This window comes from Periplaneta americana, chromosome 4 (genome assembly GCF_040183065.1).
Source record: "Periplaneta americana isolate PAMFEO1 chromosome 4, P.americana_PAMFEO1_priV1, whole genome shotgun sequence".
NCBI classification, from domain to species: domain Eukaryota; kingdom Metazoa; phylum Arthropoda; class Insecta; order Blattodea; family Blattidae; genus Periplaneta; species Periplaneta americana.
Window position 1 is genome coordinate 62,853,161 of NC_091120.1, and position 19,159 is coordinate 62,872,319.

At 33.9% G+C, this 19,159-nt stretch overlaps 1 protein-coding gene across 3 annotated transcripts in view; it reads left to right on the forward strand.

Annotated features, from left to right (window-relative positions):
• LOC138697839 (atrial natriuretic peptide receptor 1-like) overlaps positions 1–19,159 on the forward strand; it is a 2,249,689-nt gene that overhangs the window by 1,755,025 nt on the left and 475,505 nt on the right. For all 3 annotated transcript variants that reach the window (XM_069823402.1, XM_069823400.1, XM_069823401.1), the window contains one exon: positions 14,726–14,902. In XM_069823402.1, the coding sequence (XP_069679503.1) occupies positions 14,726–14,902 (177 nt within the window). The remainder of the gene's footprint in view (positions 1–14,725; positions 14,903–19,159) is intronic.

Genomic DNA, 19,159 nt, shown 5'->3' on the forward strand with positions numbered 1-19,159 from the left:
GTTTACCATTCTTAATGATACAGATTGAATTTTTATGAAATATACGGATTTGAAATGGAAACCAAAACCGGATCTGAAAACATTACGTACAGATTCCATAGCTGAAGTAGATAAGACTACAGTAAGTGGAGAGATGTTCCCGATATCGGATTACAATATTTTGACAGCAACATCCATTGAAAAAAAATTATCAAAGGAGGTACCGTAAAGTTCTCCACGATCTACTGGTGGTTTGTGACACATGGTTTAACGATCGCAGTTCTATAGGCTTAAAAACTCATTAAGTCTAATTTCGCCATTGTAACCCTATGAACTGGAGTGGTACCATGATGTGGCTGAAATTATTACAAAGCTCTTTACCGTCAGTAATGTTCGAGTGAAACCCACGGAATACACGGAGGTGTGAAACGTAGGATATTCAGTAACGTTTTCTACCTGTCTCAGTCACAAAGCGCGCAGTGTCAAGACGACGCCGCCGCTCCAGGTCGTGTCCTCATCTCGTCACTATGGCAACCGATCTTCACCACAAAGCCGCCTCGAAGCCTTGTTTGTCTTTTGATGCAACCCTCATCACTACAGTGTACACTAATGGAATATAGAAAACTCGCTCACTTTAATCGTTTAGTGAAAATTTTAAAATGATACGAGTTATTTCGTTTTTCTGATATTCTTCCCACATCACCAGAGTTATCATTATGGCCATCAGCGTGGTCTAGAGGTAACGAGCGGAATTTATAATCTATGGCTCTTCTTGGGCGTGAGTCGATTATTTCATTGATTACTTTAAGGGTATATGTAAGTGAACGACCACAAATATTATCAGAAAATGCAGGCTCTAAATTTCTAAAATAAGATACCACAAGAAGACTTATTAGAACTTAAATATCTGATAAAAGTATGAGAAAGGTTACTAATAATATTTTTCAAACTAGTTTTATCAAAGTATGAAAAAAACAAAAGAATTCTGCAGTTACATCATTTGGTAACCATAACATTGTTATGATCTCTCTGACATCTTTAATATTTCTCCTGAATGTAATAAACACTTATTTCTGAAAAGTAGACTTCTCTCAGACATGTAGAGTTGTTTATTTTAATACAATTAATTTTTTTATTTGTTCCAAATAAAATATATTAAAATTTACATAATGTTTTTTGACCTAATTTTCCATTTTCAAAGATATGGTCATTATTGTAGTACGTCTTTTTGCATAAATGCATGTTAAATCAGTGTACAAAATTTCAGAATTCTATCTCTAATTGTTGTGGAGTTATGAAATAACATATATGAAAAATGTCAAATGTTGGAAAATTTAATTTAAAGTAAGAAGTGAATTCTAAAAAATATTATTAGTAATCATTTTTATACTTTTATCAGATATTTAAACTCTAATAAGTCTTGTTGTGGTATCTTGTAATTTTTGTTCAATTGTGAGTTCATTTTCTTATAACATTTTAGAAATTTAAAGCCTGCATTTTCTGATAATATTTGTTGGCGTTCACGTACATATAACCTTAAGATAGTTGTGCATATTGTAAGGAAAATTTCAGGTAATTCCATAACAATCCTCGGGATTATCATGCCGAAGTATTATATCAATGTCGACATTTCCACTGACACTGGATAATATTTTTTTTAGTGCAACATCACTAAGTACTAGTAGCAATTTCTTTTTTTATTTTGACATAGAACTACGTCCTTCCGTCATTGTGGGTAAGGGAGTACATACACAGTTTCTGAGTTCCCAAAAATTGCAAAAATTTGAAACACTTACTGCACGGAAAATATAGGCAAAAGCTACGTTAATGGTGGGGCCAGATGCGAGAGGAACAGAGGGGGACGAGATCTGAGAGACGAGTAGTCTCCGTGATAAACGTTCATGGGGACCAGTCAATCAGAAAGAACCGGAAATTAATGGTTGTCATTCAAACGTCACACCGTTGTTGCTTTAGTTCATTGTAACCACGTAGTAGCCAGCTGATCTGATTTGGATAGCTTACCGTATACATACAGCGTTTGTCCTGACTTGTCAATTACATTCATTGTTATCTTGTGATTACATTCCTACTTCTGCCATGATAGGTATAGCTGTCACTGTTTCTTTGTATGATCGAGTAGACGTTAATACAAATAAGTGTGTAATATTCAGTGTCTTTTGTGAGCCAATTATTATACCACAAAAAACTAAACACCTCTTCACATAAAAATTAAAAATGTGTTGTAAATTCAATTAATTACCTGAAATATGTGATTTAAATTTCAGCATTTCATATATGAAATGTAAACTTTTTCTTATTAAAATATTGAAGATAGTTGATTTAAAATAATACTGCTATTTGTTACTATTTCATTTTCATTTTTACATTTACCTTTTGTAATTAATTGTGTTCGTTTATCTCTTTTTTAAATTTTTTTACCAGTTGTATTTTTAATTTGTATTTGTAGCTTATCTTGCATTTATGTCTCTGTACTTATTTATTTTTTCACATTTTTCTCATTTACATGACACAAGTGATGATAATTTTGTACTATCTATTGCAATTGGGGCTTTGCCTTATTATAGACGAATGAATGAATGAATGAACAAACGAATGAACGAATGAGTGAATTAACGAATGAATGAATGAACGAATGAATAATTGAACGAGTGAGCGAATGAATAAATGATTGAAAGAGTGAACGAATTATCGAATGAATGAATGAATGATTGAACGAATGAATGAATTAAGGAATGAATGATTGAAGGGGTGAACGAATGAATTAATTAACAAATGAACGAATAAATGAATGAGTGAATGAGTAAATAAATATTTTTTTCTGATCGTTGTTGATATTTTACAATAATTTTCTAATCACTAGAGTCGCGTAAGATAAACTACAAAAGGCTATGGAAGATGATTGTATTTAAACACTATGGGAAAAAAACCGCTGATTTAAATTGTAAATATTTTGTCATATTTAAAAACCTAATAGATATTGTGATCGAATATGTATTGAGACGCAGTCCTCTATACAACATGGTTTTCGAACAGTACAAAAATAGTGCTGGGAAATAATTTATGTGATAAATCACTGCAGAATAAAATTAGAAATATTTTTCATGGCGTTCGGCGATGTAAATAATTTACAATTGCATAATAATAATTATGATTGTTTTAATTAAACATTTTAGCATAATTTATTATTCCCTGATACTATGAAGGCTTATTGGACGGAGTTTCGCGATAATAGATCAAACGACAATTTGAAAAAAAAAATAGATATTTGCACACATCTGTTGATTGCAGGCTAATTTAACTCAGAAAAAATCAAGAATGCAATATCTGAATTTAGCTGCTATTTATAAGCAAAAATTCGTTTATTGCATAAAATTAATTTATTTATTTTGCTTTGAAATATTAATTCAACGACTTGTCTCTTATTAAAAATGGGTTAGCTTTTTTTGTATTATTTGTGATACTTTTTGTAATAGTATGAATGTTATAATACTTCTTGAATAAAATGTTTTATAAAAAAAAACATTTATTTCAATGGCCAATATCTCGAAACAGGATTTTGGCGCTTGGTCTATTATTGCGTAACTCCGTCCAATTATTTGTCATATTTGGTGGTCTCGTGCTTGCCATGCTGGACATTGGATCTAAAGTTCGCAGGTTGAAACCCGGTCGAAGGCAATATATTTTAACAATGCAGTTCTTAGCATGGCCTCCACCAGGAAGGAAGTAAAGCTGATTCTTGTGTCGTATATTTAAAAAGTTACAATAGCGAATTGTGTTTATGAGTTTGCCCTTGGGTAAAGGTTATGACCAGGCTTCGAGATTTTGGACCCGATACAATAAGTTTACTGTGTATGCACTATAGGTTGTTGACTCGCTGCAGGTAGATAGAGATGTGTTGAGGTAACAACGTTGGTATTTAGAGTAGAGTACGGTAGTATGGGGAAACACACATATGTACGTTCTGAAAGTAAATATACATTACACAAAGATAATGTCAAAAGAATGTGAAAAGCATTTATTCTCCTGTCTTTTATAAGCATTTGTGTTTAATTATACACAGTGTTAATGATGGAAATAAGAATGTAGCAATTTTAATTTTTTTCATTTATCCTATTGGTCGTCTTTAGGAAGTGCAGTTACAGACCGAATTGCAATGTACCTACTACAAAATACATTCTCAGTGTCTCAAAAGTAAATCTTTTTCGGTTATCTACCCAAGTTTGTACTGTAGAAAGCTGCGCTCTACGTCGCATGACGTGATAGGAGGAAAACGAAAAAACCTAACATCATTGCAGTCTCTAAGAGACAGTCGTTCATTCTCGGGTGACTCTATGTCCACTAATTTGCTGTTTATGTTACACAATGTTCCACATCCGTTATTTTTGCATAAAATTGATTTCCACTTCTGTTTTACACGTTCAGTAACCGCTGTAGGCCTACTTGATGTCTCATTAATTATCTGCATCATTTTCTAAATTAATTTGAGGGCTTTAGGCATCTCTTGCTCTGACTTCTCTAACCGTGTAATAGTTACAGACACAGTTTGTACGAAACCAAATTATTCGTCAGAACCTTCAAATCCAGAGCGTTTTCCTTTGCGTATTTGTTGACATTTATTCTACAGTACCCCCACCCACTGTACGCTTTACAACTATACTCAGTACGCCGTTATGCGGATTTCCCACTGAACTGCTCTATTGGGTCCGAAGTCTCGAAGCCTGGTTATGACCAACTCTGCACATGTATCAGCAGTCTGATAATAAAGCTATTCGAATGCATATCAAAATATTTTTGAAGCTGTTTCTTACTTCTTACAGTTTGTTATTGGTAGCTGATGTTACGTGTTCAATCTCTCCATTAAAGTACCCTTCCATGCACGGCTTCTCACATACGATTTCGAAAGAATTAATTTAGAATATTATTGTTTGATTATGTGATAAATTTCACTTTCCGACACCATTGTTTTGTGGCCTGCTTTCAAAATCAAATCTGCATTTTGTCATCGATTCGCCAACATGTTTAAAACTGTTAAATCTCTTATTTCGTACGTTCGTGAATTACTAATACAATATTCGCAATCGAATGCTCCAGTTTTTTGTAATTACCTTTGTATTAATGAAAACAGTGCATGCATAATGTAATTTCATTCCAGGAATTATTCATAATGTATTAGAATGAATGTGTTATTCACATTTTCAACAGGTTTTCGACTATTACAGGAAAACTATTGAATATATCGTCGCTTAAGAACCAATACCGCGTAACTGACAAAATGTAAATTTTACAGGAGAAGGAAAAAACCGAATAAAAACCATAAAAATAACGCAATAGTCTTTAAAAGTGGTGTATGGCTATGAAATAGCATAACTAATTTGTAACTAAGTGAAAATGGATGATAATGGCCGTAGACATTTGGCCATGTCACTTACGCGGTATTGGAACTCTGCCGTTGACTACATTTTGTTAGTTACGCGGTATTGTGAGGCAACTTTAGCAGCTTCAGGACACATGCCGACAAGCGTTTTCTTTGCGTGAAAACTGCCTTCTGGAAATACTATTCGTGCTCTTGTATATGTCAATGTGTTATCTGAATTGTTGTCCTACTGTCTGACTTGAGGTCAAGATCGGTAGGCTGTAGCTTGAATCAGCACTAGATTACGTTCCAGACAATGATTGCTGCATTCTTAGTCAATCAAATGCTGAAACTATGGGAAAGGAAAAAGAAGACACAGTTCAATGTTTATTGTTATAATAATAATAATAATAATAATAATAATAATAATAATAGGGACCGATGGCGGGCTTATGTGAGGGCGGCAATGAACCTTCGGGTTTCTTAAAAGCCATTTGTAAGTAAATAAGTAAATACTAATAATAATAATAATAATAATAATAATAATAATAATAATAATAATAATAATAATAATGATAATAATAATAATAATAATGACAATCTGATACCAGTTACTTTATTTTCACACTACGTATATGAATAGATAAGTAGAATTGTTGCTAAAACGTTGCTGACAAATATAATTTTATAATAAAATAATTAATAATAATAATAATAATAATATTATTATTATTAATAATATTATTATTATTAATATTATTATTATTATCATTATTATTATTATTATTATTATTATTATTATTATTATTATTATTATTATTATTATTATTATTGACAATGGACTTGACTGACTTGCGAATAATGAAAAGAAAATCATATAATAATGATGATAATTTTTCAGGCACAATATTCGTTAAACACAATAAAGAAATAATTATAGGCCTATGCTGAAATCACAAAAACTAATCCTTGAGTAACCCTAGTGTGGAATACTATCATAAAGACTATGGCACAATCGGTTCTATATACAGTAATGTGACGGTAATTTAGGCAGGCTACTAATGCTCTTTTTTTTCTGTGCTTTTGCACGAGAACATGACTTTTTTTACTGAAGGGACACCATCAGTACTATTAGCTAACCAATACTTATTTAAGGCATTATTATTTATGTGTGCTGGCATGGTAATTCATGTTATGAAGGATTCTCAAGATATTCGTTTTATAGGTAATTTATCTTTTCAAATACCTCTAACTTCAGCCTGTTTATGTATTTCTAATTTTGCTTTGTGTGGTATACCATTTTTGGCTGGATTTTATTCAAAGGATTTGATTTTGGAAATAGTTTCTTTAAGATATATAAATATTTTTGTTTTTTTTTTTATTTCATTTTTCTACAGGTTTAACTGTTTGTTATTCTTTTCGTTTATTTTATTATACACAGTTCATTCTTTAATTCCCAATGTACACAGAAACAAATTTTTGCAAACCTGAATTTTTTTCTCATCAACTTTTAGGTTGTAGACAAATGTTCTCTTTCTTCTCGGTTCAGAATTTGTACTGTCAGGTCTTTTCGTAAATTTGATACGTAAACGGTCCTCTGTTCCCAAGTCATAGATTTCCAGAATGCCTGAAAGATGTCTTCTCTCATTAGAAATTAAATTACAGCCCATTACTTTAGAATTTTGGCACATTTTATAACTACACTCTGGCCCCAAATTCCTTGCATCTCTTTCCGTATCATGTGTTACTTTGCCATTTTTCGATCTCTTGTAGCTAAGATAAGCTTCCTCTTCCATTCTAAGTTTTCTATTTTTCATTTTCTTCCACTTACCCTTTTGTGGCTTTGAACTTCTTTTTCTTTTCTGTCAAATTTCCATGAAACGCTTGTAGATTCTTCTCTTTACCTTTTTCTGACGAATGTAAAGATGTAGAATAAGTAGCACTCACAAATTCTTCGGGGTCGTCTACATATGAAGACGCTTCCGAAATTTGGTGTAGATCCTTCATTGACATGGTATTGTCTTCAGTTTCTGTCCTATCCTATTTCTAGCTGTATTATTTTAATAGCGTTGCTTTAAATCATACCAGACTGCATAATACGATCATAACATTACCGGTAACACTGGACGGATAATCCCTGATCTGCAGCAGCCCATTTCCAGAAGGACGGTTTTCTTTTGCATTTGAATTATCAGGCAGTACACCTACGAATAAGATGAGATTACTAGTGTTTATAAATGTGATATAAATGGCTTAAAAACATGTGTAGTATATATTATCATCAATTTAGATCTTCCTCCTACCGGAGGAAATGGAAGGAACCAAGCTCAGCACCACTAAATGTAGCGCAAATTATTTTAGCGGCCCCATTCATGATTATTTATATTAAGTACTTAAATTAAGTTTGCTGTTATGATTCCGTAACTGAAGAAAAATAAACGTTTAATAACTGTGATACTTCTTATGCCATACCATTGTTAATGTCCACAGAAGTTTTTCCAGTCTTGAATGCAGAACATAGCACAGATAGGATTTCGTTCTCGCTAAACTGACTGTCGTCTGATTCATTGTCCATTTCTTTTCTTGTATCTGTAGGCCTATATAATAATAAAATATTAAATGTACTGTATTTCAGTGAATGAACTTGCAGTAAGATTCTGCGGGAATTCAGCTCAACTAACATTCAATTGACATTAGTGAAATAATTCTATTATATTTACCTTTTAAATAATTGAAACTAAACACTTCTTTAATCTTCTCAGAATATCACACACTGTTGGAACAATTTTACAAGTCAGTAACGAGAACCAGCTTCCGTACTGAGGGCGCGTAGGGAGTAGACATAACAGCCTATCTGTTGTCAGATACGCGGTATTTCCTACAGACTTCTCGTGACTTCAGATACGCGGTATTGTACCCCCCTCCTTCGCACGCAGGCCATTCATGCAATCAAATTCCCGCACTTGTCAATGCATGCAGATGACAGTGGAGGTACCATCTGTGCAAAAAAACAGTTTTGACCAAAAATGTCAGTTACGCGGTATTGGTTCTTAAGCGACGATATGTTCTAACAACTATTTAATGGAAATCCGATGTTGTAAGCTATGAGATTAACCAACAGAAACCATTTGCAAAATTCATTGATAATACAAGTGTACGTTACTTCTAATTGTAATTTGCCTGAAATCTTCACTGTTTGATGTACTAATTTAAAAGTTATCAATTCATCATAATCATAATTCCTAAAAGGAAATAAAAAATCACTAGTAAAATGTTAAAGTATTTATTTCGCTTCTATCTGTGTCGGCCATATATACAAGTATTTTCAACGGTCTTTACACGTCACTTAATTAATAATCCCTTTATTCTGTTGTTTAACATTTCTGTATAAACTGAGATATTATATAGCGTCGATGGGATAGATATTCCCCTTGTGTATAGATGTGCACTGTCCAGTTTATCGGATGTGACGTAAGCATTTCCTTGGAAACAGAAGTTGAATCTCCGTTCCTTTAAATCCTTTAATTTTTTCTATTACTGTAAATCGAATATAGACACGCATAAAAACTATCATCCTATGAGATTTTGAAATATCAGTAGAAATGTGTAGGTTTGATAATATTGTGTAGCACTGTAAAAAGGTCGAGCGAGTAATCATACGATGTAAGCTTGGACTCAAAAACTGATCTCTTAAATAAGGAAAGAAATTTATTTATTTTTTATCATTTCACCGAGGCCAGATGTCTCATTTCAGTTTGGCCTTATTTTACAGGCAACACAAGAAGCAGAACTTTCATATACAAGGAACGTGTGGGTTGGGACGAAAGTTTTCTTGCCGAGTTCTTCGTATCCGCTTCCTGTAGCTTCGAATTCGTCCTGCTTGACTATGAGTGCCATCTGGCTCCCAGACTTCTTGAACAAGACAAACTCTTTACCACACAACCTTCAAGCTTAGTTTGAAACTTTGTTTGCGAGCAAATTCCCTTTACTTGAGGACACTGGCTCGGTACCTCTGTCAGTAATTGAAAACAAAACGCAACACTCAGTTATAATGATCCTGAAACAACTTGCTGCAGATAACCACAACTGACTGTAGCAGTTTCCAGCAAGTTTGCTTCAATTAAAGACATTATTCGCAATCAAACTTCGAGGCACAGTAGATAATAGTATTCAAGAGTGTCCAATTAAAGTGTGTCTCTTTCGTTCATAATGTTTGAAGTTTTCATGCTCGAATAGGTAACATATTCGCAGTTGTCTCTAGGTTCGCGATTCTGACGGCGATGGATTTTTAATTTGGCTTACTTTCTCTCAACAGCTCCAAAATTAAGCTACATGCTGAATCTTGGCCTATTGTTAAAAACTTTCACTCTTATTTGTCTGTTTACACATTTTCATTATACTAAGTATAGAACGAAGTACCCTGATGCTACAGAAAACACTTTCTTTAGTCGGTTATTTAATTGTTTTCAATAAATTCCGCCTCGGCCTCCCTTCAACTAGCCAAAAAATTGTAATCTTGTAAAACCTTGACTTGTTCAGTTGTAAGTGGAAATATTGAACACTAAAATGTATTAAGTGCAACTTATATTAATTATGTTAATTTTAAATTATTTTCTGTGACATACCCATTAACCAAGCCCCTCCGTTTTGTCCGAAGTTCGCGAGTTAAGGGGTTAGGTACAGCTTACAGCAGTAAAATTTTGGAAATATTCAACATTTTTTTTCCTCCATTACTGTGTCATGTACAATAATGAAAATTGGTATGTGCGAAACACTGTCCTTCTGCTATCTGAAAAAAATATATATATTTTTACGATTAAATTTTTTTTTTTCAAAATTAAAGAAGGTGTCAGTTCACTGTGCCGTGATGAAACGTTTCCCTCATAACTCATAAACTTTTTAACTTTTTCATGTTCTCTCTCTTTTATTTTATTGCTGAAACTCGTGTTTACAATATCATGCTCTTTCAACTACATTCCTTAATAAATATTTTTTTATTTTATTTTGTGTTAAAAGAAAATACTGATATTTGACCTTTTTTAAATGAATTTATTTTTTATCAGACAATCTTTCAAAGGTGAAAAAGTTATCTTGCATCATATTGTAGATATGACATGCACAAATACACACAAAAAATTTCATCACAGAATGTTGGATAGTTATTGAGTTATGTGGAAGACGCTTCATCACTGCATAGTGAATTGAATTTTGAAAAACATATATATAGATATATATATTTTTTTTTTCAAATCGTAAAATATTGTTTCATATAGCAGAAGGACACTGTTTTACACATACTAATTTTCACTATTGTACAAAATACAGTAATGGAGGAAAAAAATGTTGAATATTTCCAAAATATTACAGCTGTAAGCTGTACCTAAGCCCTTAAAGCTGGCTGAAGACGATATAGTTTAGAGTGCGATAAAATCCTAAGCACAGCTTCCTTCGGGATGAAAGTAAAGCTATGTTTTCAGTTTTGTAGCTCACTGAACGTAAAAGAACTGCCTTCTTTACAAAGGGCACCATCTAAAATTTAGCAAATATTTCCTTGTCCACGTTGAGTTTGTATTGAACAAACTTCGCAGTTGAAAGCGTCGTTAAATAAAAGAATCCTTGAAAGTATCTACTTCAAAATGATGCCTTAAAATTAAAACTAACTAAAGCTGCTCAGTACTTTTGACTATGAAATGTGGACCGCAGAATAACAATTGCGTTGTAAGTCCTGTAAATGCAGTGCATTACAATCCTACATGTTTGTACAAAAGCTTACAGGAATAAAATATATTCATTGATTAATGGACTGTATTGAATAATAACCACAATATATACGGGGGATTTACATACTATTTAATTAAAACCGCAAACGGTATATAATTTAAAAGTGATGTATTACTCGTATATACGGTAATATAAATGAATGCTTAGGAAATAAATGGAACGCATTTCCCCGCTGTGTGTGGAATTATAATTGTATTAGTAACTCCACTATGAACTAGTAATTGGTAACAAAAATTATTTACAAATAAAATATGATGTCTAAATCGAAATTAAATGTTTATGTTTCAAACTCGACACGAAAAGAGGAACTTCTCATATTTATAGCAATATTTATCCAAAGCCCATATTTTTAATTTTCTTCAAAATACTGTTGTGTTTAGATAGCTTGGCCGATCATAACATGATGCGCAGTAAACGAAACAAGTCCCTTTGATATAGGACAGGAAAAGAAAAGTGTGTATGGGTCAGTCGCTTTGCAGTTCCTGTAGAGTTCATTTCTTTTCCTCTTTCAACCGCGTAGTATAATAACTATTGCAAAAGCATTAGTACCGGCAATGGAACCAATAAAGACATTGTAGTTTATTTTATTGTGAATAGAAGAATGAAAAGAGAAGACTACAAGTACGAGTGTTTCGATAGCAGTGAATGGAAAAACCGTGGAAGGTAGATACTTGGCCAATGTTTTTCAACACAGCTGTAACTTACGTCAGCATGCATGCGGTTCTCCTCTTTCCCTCTCCTAACTCCCTGAATATATGCTGATAAACGGATTCACACCACATCATTCCTACTCAAATGTTTGCCCATAACACCGGCCAAGCTATCTAAACACAATAATACATACGCAAAGACCCTTTGCTATTGCTGTGACATACTGTAGGGTCAGCTCGACTTGGAGCCCAAATAAGCACCAAGGGACAGGACATAGATGTGATCTATTGGGTAGAGATCAAGATTGTCGTTCTGGGGTTCTTTCTGGCTCTGATTCAAATCCAGCTTGGGGTGATTACCTGGTTGCTTTTCTTTTTTGTCTACGTTTCCTCAAACTGTAAGATTATTGCCTTATATTTCCAAGGCAGATCCTCCGATTCATCTTGATCACTATTACCAATTTCACTGACATAAACAGCGCAATAGATACAGAGAGTTCAGCTCGACTTCCGGCTGGGAACACGCGCAGCAGATATACTTGCATGGCTGGTGTAGACTGCGTCATTATCTTAACCTCTAACGTATTTTTACTCATATAATTTTGTGTAATAGCATGCACACAAATATACATTTATTTCATACCTACTTACCTGTGTTATAGGGGTTCTTCGAAGTGATGTGTGACGGCAATCACATATTCGTGACACTTTATGATGAATTTGTAATTCATACCCTACAACAATAATTAAAAATTTAGTATGTAGGAATAACCCCACACTGTAGATGAAATTAGAAGCAATACAAGAAGACTAATTGCAAGCGTTACGGAAATACAGGCTGATCCGTGTCGGTATGGATAATATTGGTTCATTATTATAAATTCATTATGATAGCATGAGAAATTTCTTGCTGGCAATATTATGCTTAAAAGATGAGAGTTTTCATACAGGGCAAGAATGAAAATCAAGAATGCATAATATGAAATGAAAATCGTAGATGATTTAAATGGCTACTACAAATCAACCGCGGGCAAAAATGGCCATGTACAGATGAAGCGAATTTTCATGTTAGAGGGAGAGTAAACACACACAGTTGCATTATTTGGCAAGGGCAAATCAACATGTCTGCTACGAGCTTGAAAAGTTAATGTATAGTGTGAAGTGAGCCGCAATAAAGTGTATGGACCATTCTTCTTTGCAGAAAAGACAAAGTCTTTGTCTCTTACTTGAATATATTGCAGTTGTTTCTGTTGCCACAACTCGAAGAACACAACAATGTGAACATTGTATTCCAGTAAGATGGTGCACCCCCTCACTGGGCATGGGATGTTCGTCGCTTTCAATCGTATGTTATGGTCGTGATTGCTTGCCCCCAAACTCCCCAGATCTAACCCCTCCTGACTTATTCATGTGGGATTTTATTAGAAACTGTCTATTCACAGAAACCGAGTAACATTGATGATCTAAGGGTAAAAATTACTCAAGATTTCCAACAAATCGCCCCTCTGATGTTGGAACGGGCATGGGCTGAATTGCATCACTGTTACGAGTTGTGCAGAGTACACAATGAGGTTCTTGTAGAGTTCTGTGAAATCTCCCATCTTTCAATGCTGTATACACGAAGTTTCAACAAACAAAGCTCAGTAGTTGTTTAACAATGTTTTTGTTTTATCTATACCCAAACGGATAACCCTGTACTACGCGACCAAGGCGGGACCCGTCGTGGCAGAATGAGGAACTCCGTGCTCGCTGCGTATGTTTACTGCTGGAGTGTCGTCACATGCAATGCCTAGCGTTTCGATCTGGTCGCAGTGCCGCATGTAAGAAGACGTGTGTTTCGTAGCCAAGCGCGGAGCATTATTTATAATGCCATGAAGTTTTGTGATGAAGAAAAGACAACTGGTTTATTCCTACCTCTATCGAAGACAACAGAGCGTGCTGCAGCTATTGTGAAGTTAAATAAGGAAACAATTAATAGAATTAGAAAGGAAGGTAAAGAGTGTGAGAACAAGGGTGTAGAAATATTGACACCAAATAAAGTTAGACGACCTCCTCCAAATAAGGTTGCATTAGACGACATGGACAAATGTATCATAAGAAGAGAAGTTCATAAATATTATAGTCTCAACAAAGAGCTTCCAACGTTAGGAAAGTTGCATAAATTTTGTAAGAGAGAGATAGGTTTTGAAGAATGCAAGGAAACTTTACGAAAATTCATACTATCCATGGAGTTTGCATTAAAAAAATGTAAAGATAAAAGGAAATATCTAATAGAACGCTCTGATACAGTAGCCCGTTATTTACTTGGACGAAACATGGTTCCATACTCATTACACTGTCCACAAATGTTGGCAAGACGTAAATGTGTCAGGAGTTTATACAAATAGCAATACAGGTCAACGACTTACATTAACCCATGCTGGTGGTAGTGATGGTTTTATACCGGGTGCTTTCCTCATATATGATGTCCGGAGTTCGGCCACTTTAAAATGCAAAAGTAAGAAACATCAAATGAAATATTGTATAAAATTCAGTACCTACTTCAGTTTACGTTACTTTCGATTCACGTTTCCTCTTTTACGAACACAGATGCTGTGGTGTGTTTTCTGAGTAGATTCCTATGTGTATAAATATGATAAAATAAAACTAAACAATAAAGTTAATTATATATACGAACATATAACATATAAAGCATGTTAATAATAATGAAACGAGCGCAGTTCAGCATGTGCTTCATTTTGCATCTGATGCGGACTTTACAACACGGCCTGTATTGTGAAGCGAATCGCAGCGCCGCCAAGCAAAACTATTCCCGCCTTGGTCGCTTAGTACATGTAACTTTTGCGCTTGAATATCTGTATTTTCAGGGTGAATTCCTTATAACATTTTGAGATAACGTAATAGCTGACATTATGTCTAAAACTAGTGTAATTTCTTACAGATGAGGGATCTGCACCACGATCACCTGGTGCGCTTCCTAGGTGCCTGCGTGGATCCCCCGCACGCCTGTCTCTTGACGGAGTATTGTCCGAAGGGAAGCCTTCAAGATATCTTGGAGAATGAGCAGTTTAAACTAGATTGGATGTTTCGTTACAGCCTCATGCATGACATTGTGAAGGTCTGTAAATACACCACATTTATTTAGTGAATGTTTATGTTTAGTAGCGGTTTAATTCTCTAGTTTATTGCAACTAATAACTAGGGCGCGGATGTTGATGACCTAAAAATCTACTTAAAATGCCCTTAAACTAATGAAAAAATGACGTAAAATTAAAAGAAAATGACATTTAAATATTATTCAAAATACTCGCACCACAACTTCTTAAAAATTAATCGCCTTGTTTCAATGAATATCCTGCAAACCTCGGATAGAGCCGGCAACTTCCTGGAATTTGGCGAAGATAAAAGAAAAGCGCATGGAAAAAAAATGAAAGTTTTAAGGGAAAACCATATATTTTAATGAGGGTTTACAATAGGCCTATGTTTCAATTAAAGGTGGTCCATGCCAGTGCCTTCATTCTCAGTCTCCTCCTCCTTCCGCACTTCACTTTTGTTACCAGATCTTCCAGATGGGAGAGTGTCAATGACAAAACACTTTGAGGGTGCAGCGTGCATTCTTGCAATCTTTGTGTTAAAATACTGTCTACTACAGTAGACATATCTTCCGAACCATGTTCGGGACAAAACGTCCTGTCCAGGATACGGTGAAAGTTTCCTTCCTTCCAAGCTAATTCTAAAGACACCCTCGTACCGACAAAACAGTAGCGGTGAAAGCTCTCACTTGAACTAAGCTGTAGTCAAGCATTTTATATTACTTCCGTTGTGTGAGTTGAAGCCTTCAGTGGAATGAGACATGGTCTTTACATTTCGTTTCAAAATATAAAACTCAAACTTCACTGTTATCCACTTATTCAGTAGGTAATTACTACTGACCTACTTGCTTAGAAAAAGATTTAACAGATCAATCGATGAAGAAGAAAGTAAAATGCATTCCAAATAGTCTAAAAGTCTTCAAAGTATTAAAAATGACCAAAAAATGCCGAAAGAAATATAAAACTGACTTATTAGTTCAAAAACGTCGAAAATGCAAAAAATGCAATGTAGGAAATTAATTTTTTACCTTGATATTAACATAGAAAAGATTTCTATATTAATACGCATCGTCCTAAATAAGAAGATGACTTTTCATCAACATCCGCCCCCTATTAATGTCGTTTAAGAGAAAATATATGTTATTGAGCATTAGATAAGCTTGTATGATAGCTGGATTAAATTCGATTTCCTCTCACGGTACAAGGCTGTTACTTTAATCGTCTACTGTAGATAGCCATAATCAGAGCTAGGAAGGTCGTACCAAAACTATTAAGTTGTATGAGCTTCAACTATATCTCTACCGAATGAACAGTAGTAACGCAGCTCTGAACGTCAACAAACATTTACGGTGTGGTAACCAAACTTGTCTTTGTTTCAATGGCGCACAGTCATACAACAAGAAACACCATAAGCAAGTAATATAAAAAGACACTAATTGTCAAATTATAACATTTGTAAATGTAAATCTAAAATAATTTAGTCATAATATAAAAGTAACAGATCAAAAACAAAGTGATACGTCTCTAGATTAGTTACAATAGGCCTACTTAATAATATATTTTTCAGTTTATCAAAAGAAACCCTCCTTTTATGTTCAGAAAAAACTATTTGTATGCATTCTACGACACAAGATGTGATTAGAGAAAATATAGAATATGATACAATAAATATAAGTTCAAAATTATGTGTTAGACTTTATAAAATACAAACAGTTAAAATGATATGGGTATGTAAGATAAATGTCAGAGCAGACATTACCCAGGAAAATCTTAGAATGGTTTCCAAGATGTCGACATAAATTAACATGGTTACATTAAGTTAGGAGGTCGATGATAGAGAAAGGATTGAAAGAAACGGATTGGGAAGGCAATGGTAATTAAAAGAAAAATTTTAAGTGCCATAAACTCTGGATATATGAAGATACGTATGCATTGTAAACGTGCTGTTTTATATCTGTATATCGCCATATATCTACGCTAAATAGTATCTGAATTTCGAATATGGCTTTCAATAAATTAAATATATTTTATTGAAACAAGATGAACGGTTCATGTCTTCAAACATAAATTTCTAGTAATAGATCTTAGAATTTACTGATGGAATACAACGGGCATCGATTCGTCTGCTGACTACAACGAAATTCCATTACAAAGAAAACGCTTATTCGGTCTGTTCTAATTGCTTTTTCGTCGTTCCTTTATTACAGTCAGTACTAATTGCTTGATAGCTGAAATGTTCTCTTTTCTCGAGAAGGCATTAGAGAAAATTGGAATTCCTCCCACGGTGTGAAAGCGTTGCAATTTAAACTTCCTTCAGTTTTACTTTTCATATTGCTAATATACCCTCTTAGGAATTAAAACATTTCACTGTACTGAAATAAATATGCATTAAGGTCTGGTGGAAATAAATTAGCAGTTCAAAATTTCCACAATGAATTCTCATATCCTTTCGTAAAGGTGATGTTTTCGAAAGTTTAAAAATATTTATGTAAATAGTATTGAGTTTGTACAATATATAATCCTTCTACAAACATACACATGGCCTCCATTTTGTACTTCGACATTTTTACGTGTCTGTGGCTCTATTGGAGGAACAGAAGGGAAAAAATTTCACATTTTATGTGTAACAGGAATCAGTAACAAAGGTTGATATTACATGGCAGCACGTGTACGCTTTGGTGTGATCGTTCTCAATCGAAGGTGGCTATTCTGGTAGTTGTTCTCTTCGACATGTTACCGTTTTTAACATGGGGATGGTCAATCTGTTTGTGTGTGTGTGTGTGTGTGTGTGTGTGTGTGTGTGTGCGCGCGCGCGCGTGCGCGTGTTTTTTTTTGTAATTTCTGAAGGAAGAGATACAAACGGGGAAAATGCCACATTTTGTGTGTTACAGGAAACAGTGACGTCATACAGTGATAAGATAACAGTACATCAGTAGTAGTATTGCTGTCGGAAGCTTTGGAGGAATCAATGGTGCTTAAAATCTGCTGTCACATTATTTTCTTTAATGATTTAATTTTGACTTTTACACTCTTACTACGTCATACTACTTTTGACCAATAAAACGGTACGAAAGGACGTATTTCAACCAATCATGGCTGCTTATCGCACGATTTTATCGCGTCCCTAGCATTTGTTTCTTTGTTTGCCAACATTTGAAACTGCGCTGGTCTGGATGTCAAAAAAAAAAAAAATTACAAACAACTCCAGTCGATGCACAGCAGTTTCAAATATGCAAATATGACTCGCATTGGCATTAAAGAACAAGAATTAATAAAAATCACTGATCATACTTACGCATCTTCTGAAATTCTATTTACAAATAAATGAAGAGCACCATTCGGAAATTCTGACTAAGCTGAATACACTATGTAGGCCTACATCAACGAGTTCCACTTCTATTACGCACACGTCCAATGTAACATCAATTGAACCACCAACCACATTCAAATTTGAAAATTGTACATTCAATAATTATTCCTTTTAAAATTATTCATGTTTATTTTTTATGTCATCGTTGTTAATTAAAACTTTTCTAACACTTGTGTATATTATTTAGGTTATGTTATAGCTTCTGCTATATGATATCTATGTATAGTCACGTATTAGAGATTTTTTAATATTAAGATTTATTGACAATCATCTTTCAAGTGACGTTGATTACTGGGATTCGGATAATTGAAGTGGAATGCAAAAGTGAAATGCAACTGTTTTAATAAAAATGAAACTGAATCAACAAAGCCTTCTTGACTAGTGACACAGCCATCGTGATATAATCGAGAACTTCTCGACGAGAAGACATTGCTAGTAATCATAACTCACTACTGCCATCTAGCATGCATCTAGCGTAATATTTGTAATGTTGAGATGGTACAATAATACATTTGAAGACAGTTGTATTTTCGTAAGTCAATTAATATTTTATTGTATTGGAGTACTTCGTTACTTCTAATCTTTATATACTTTCTTCTAATCGTGTAATAGTCAATTAAATCCCACTCGAGTTTTGATGATTTTCTCTAGATAAATCAAAACCTCTAGTGAGATTACTGTTGATAAAATTTTTAATTAAAATCAAGTATGATTGTATCCTTCTTTTAGATAGGCCTATTACTCCTACAAAATGTGTGCCCTTGCACTTCTGTTACGTTCTATTTTTATGTATTGATCACACTCTCATAACATCTAGTGGTGAGAGATATATCACTAGATCAGAGCTAGTAACAACTGATTGGTAATTTTTCCTTGGGTAGGACTCTTTTGTACATTGCAATCAAATATACAT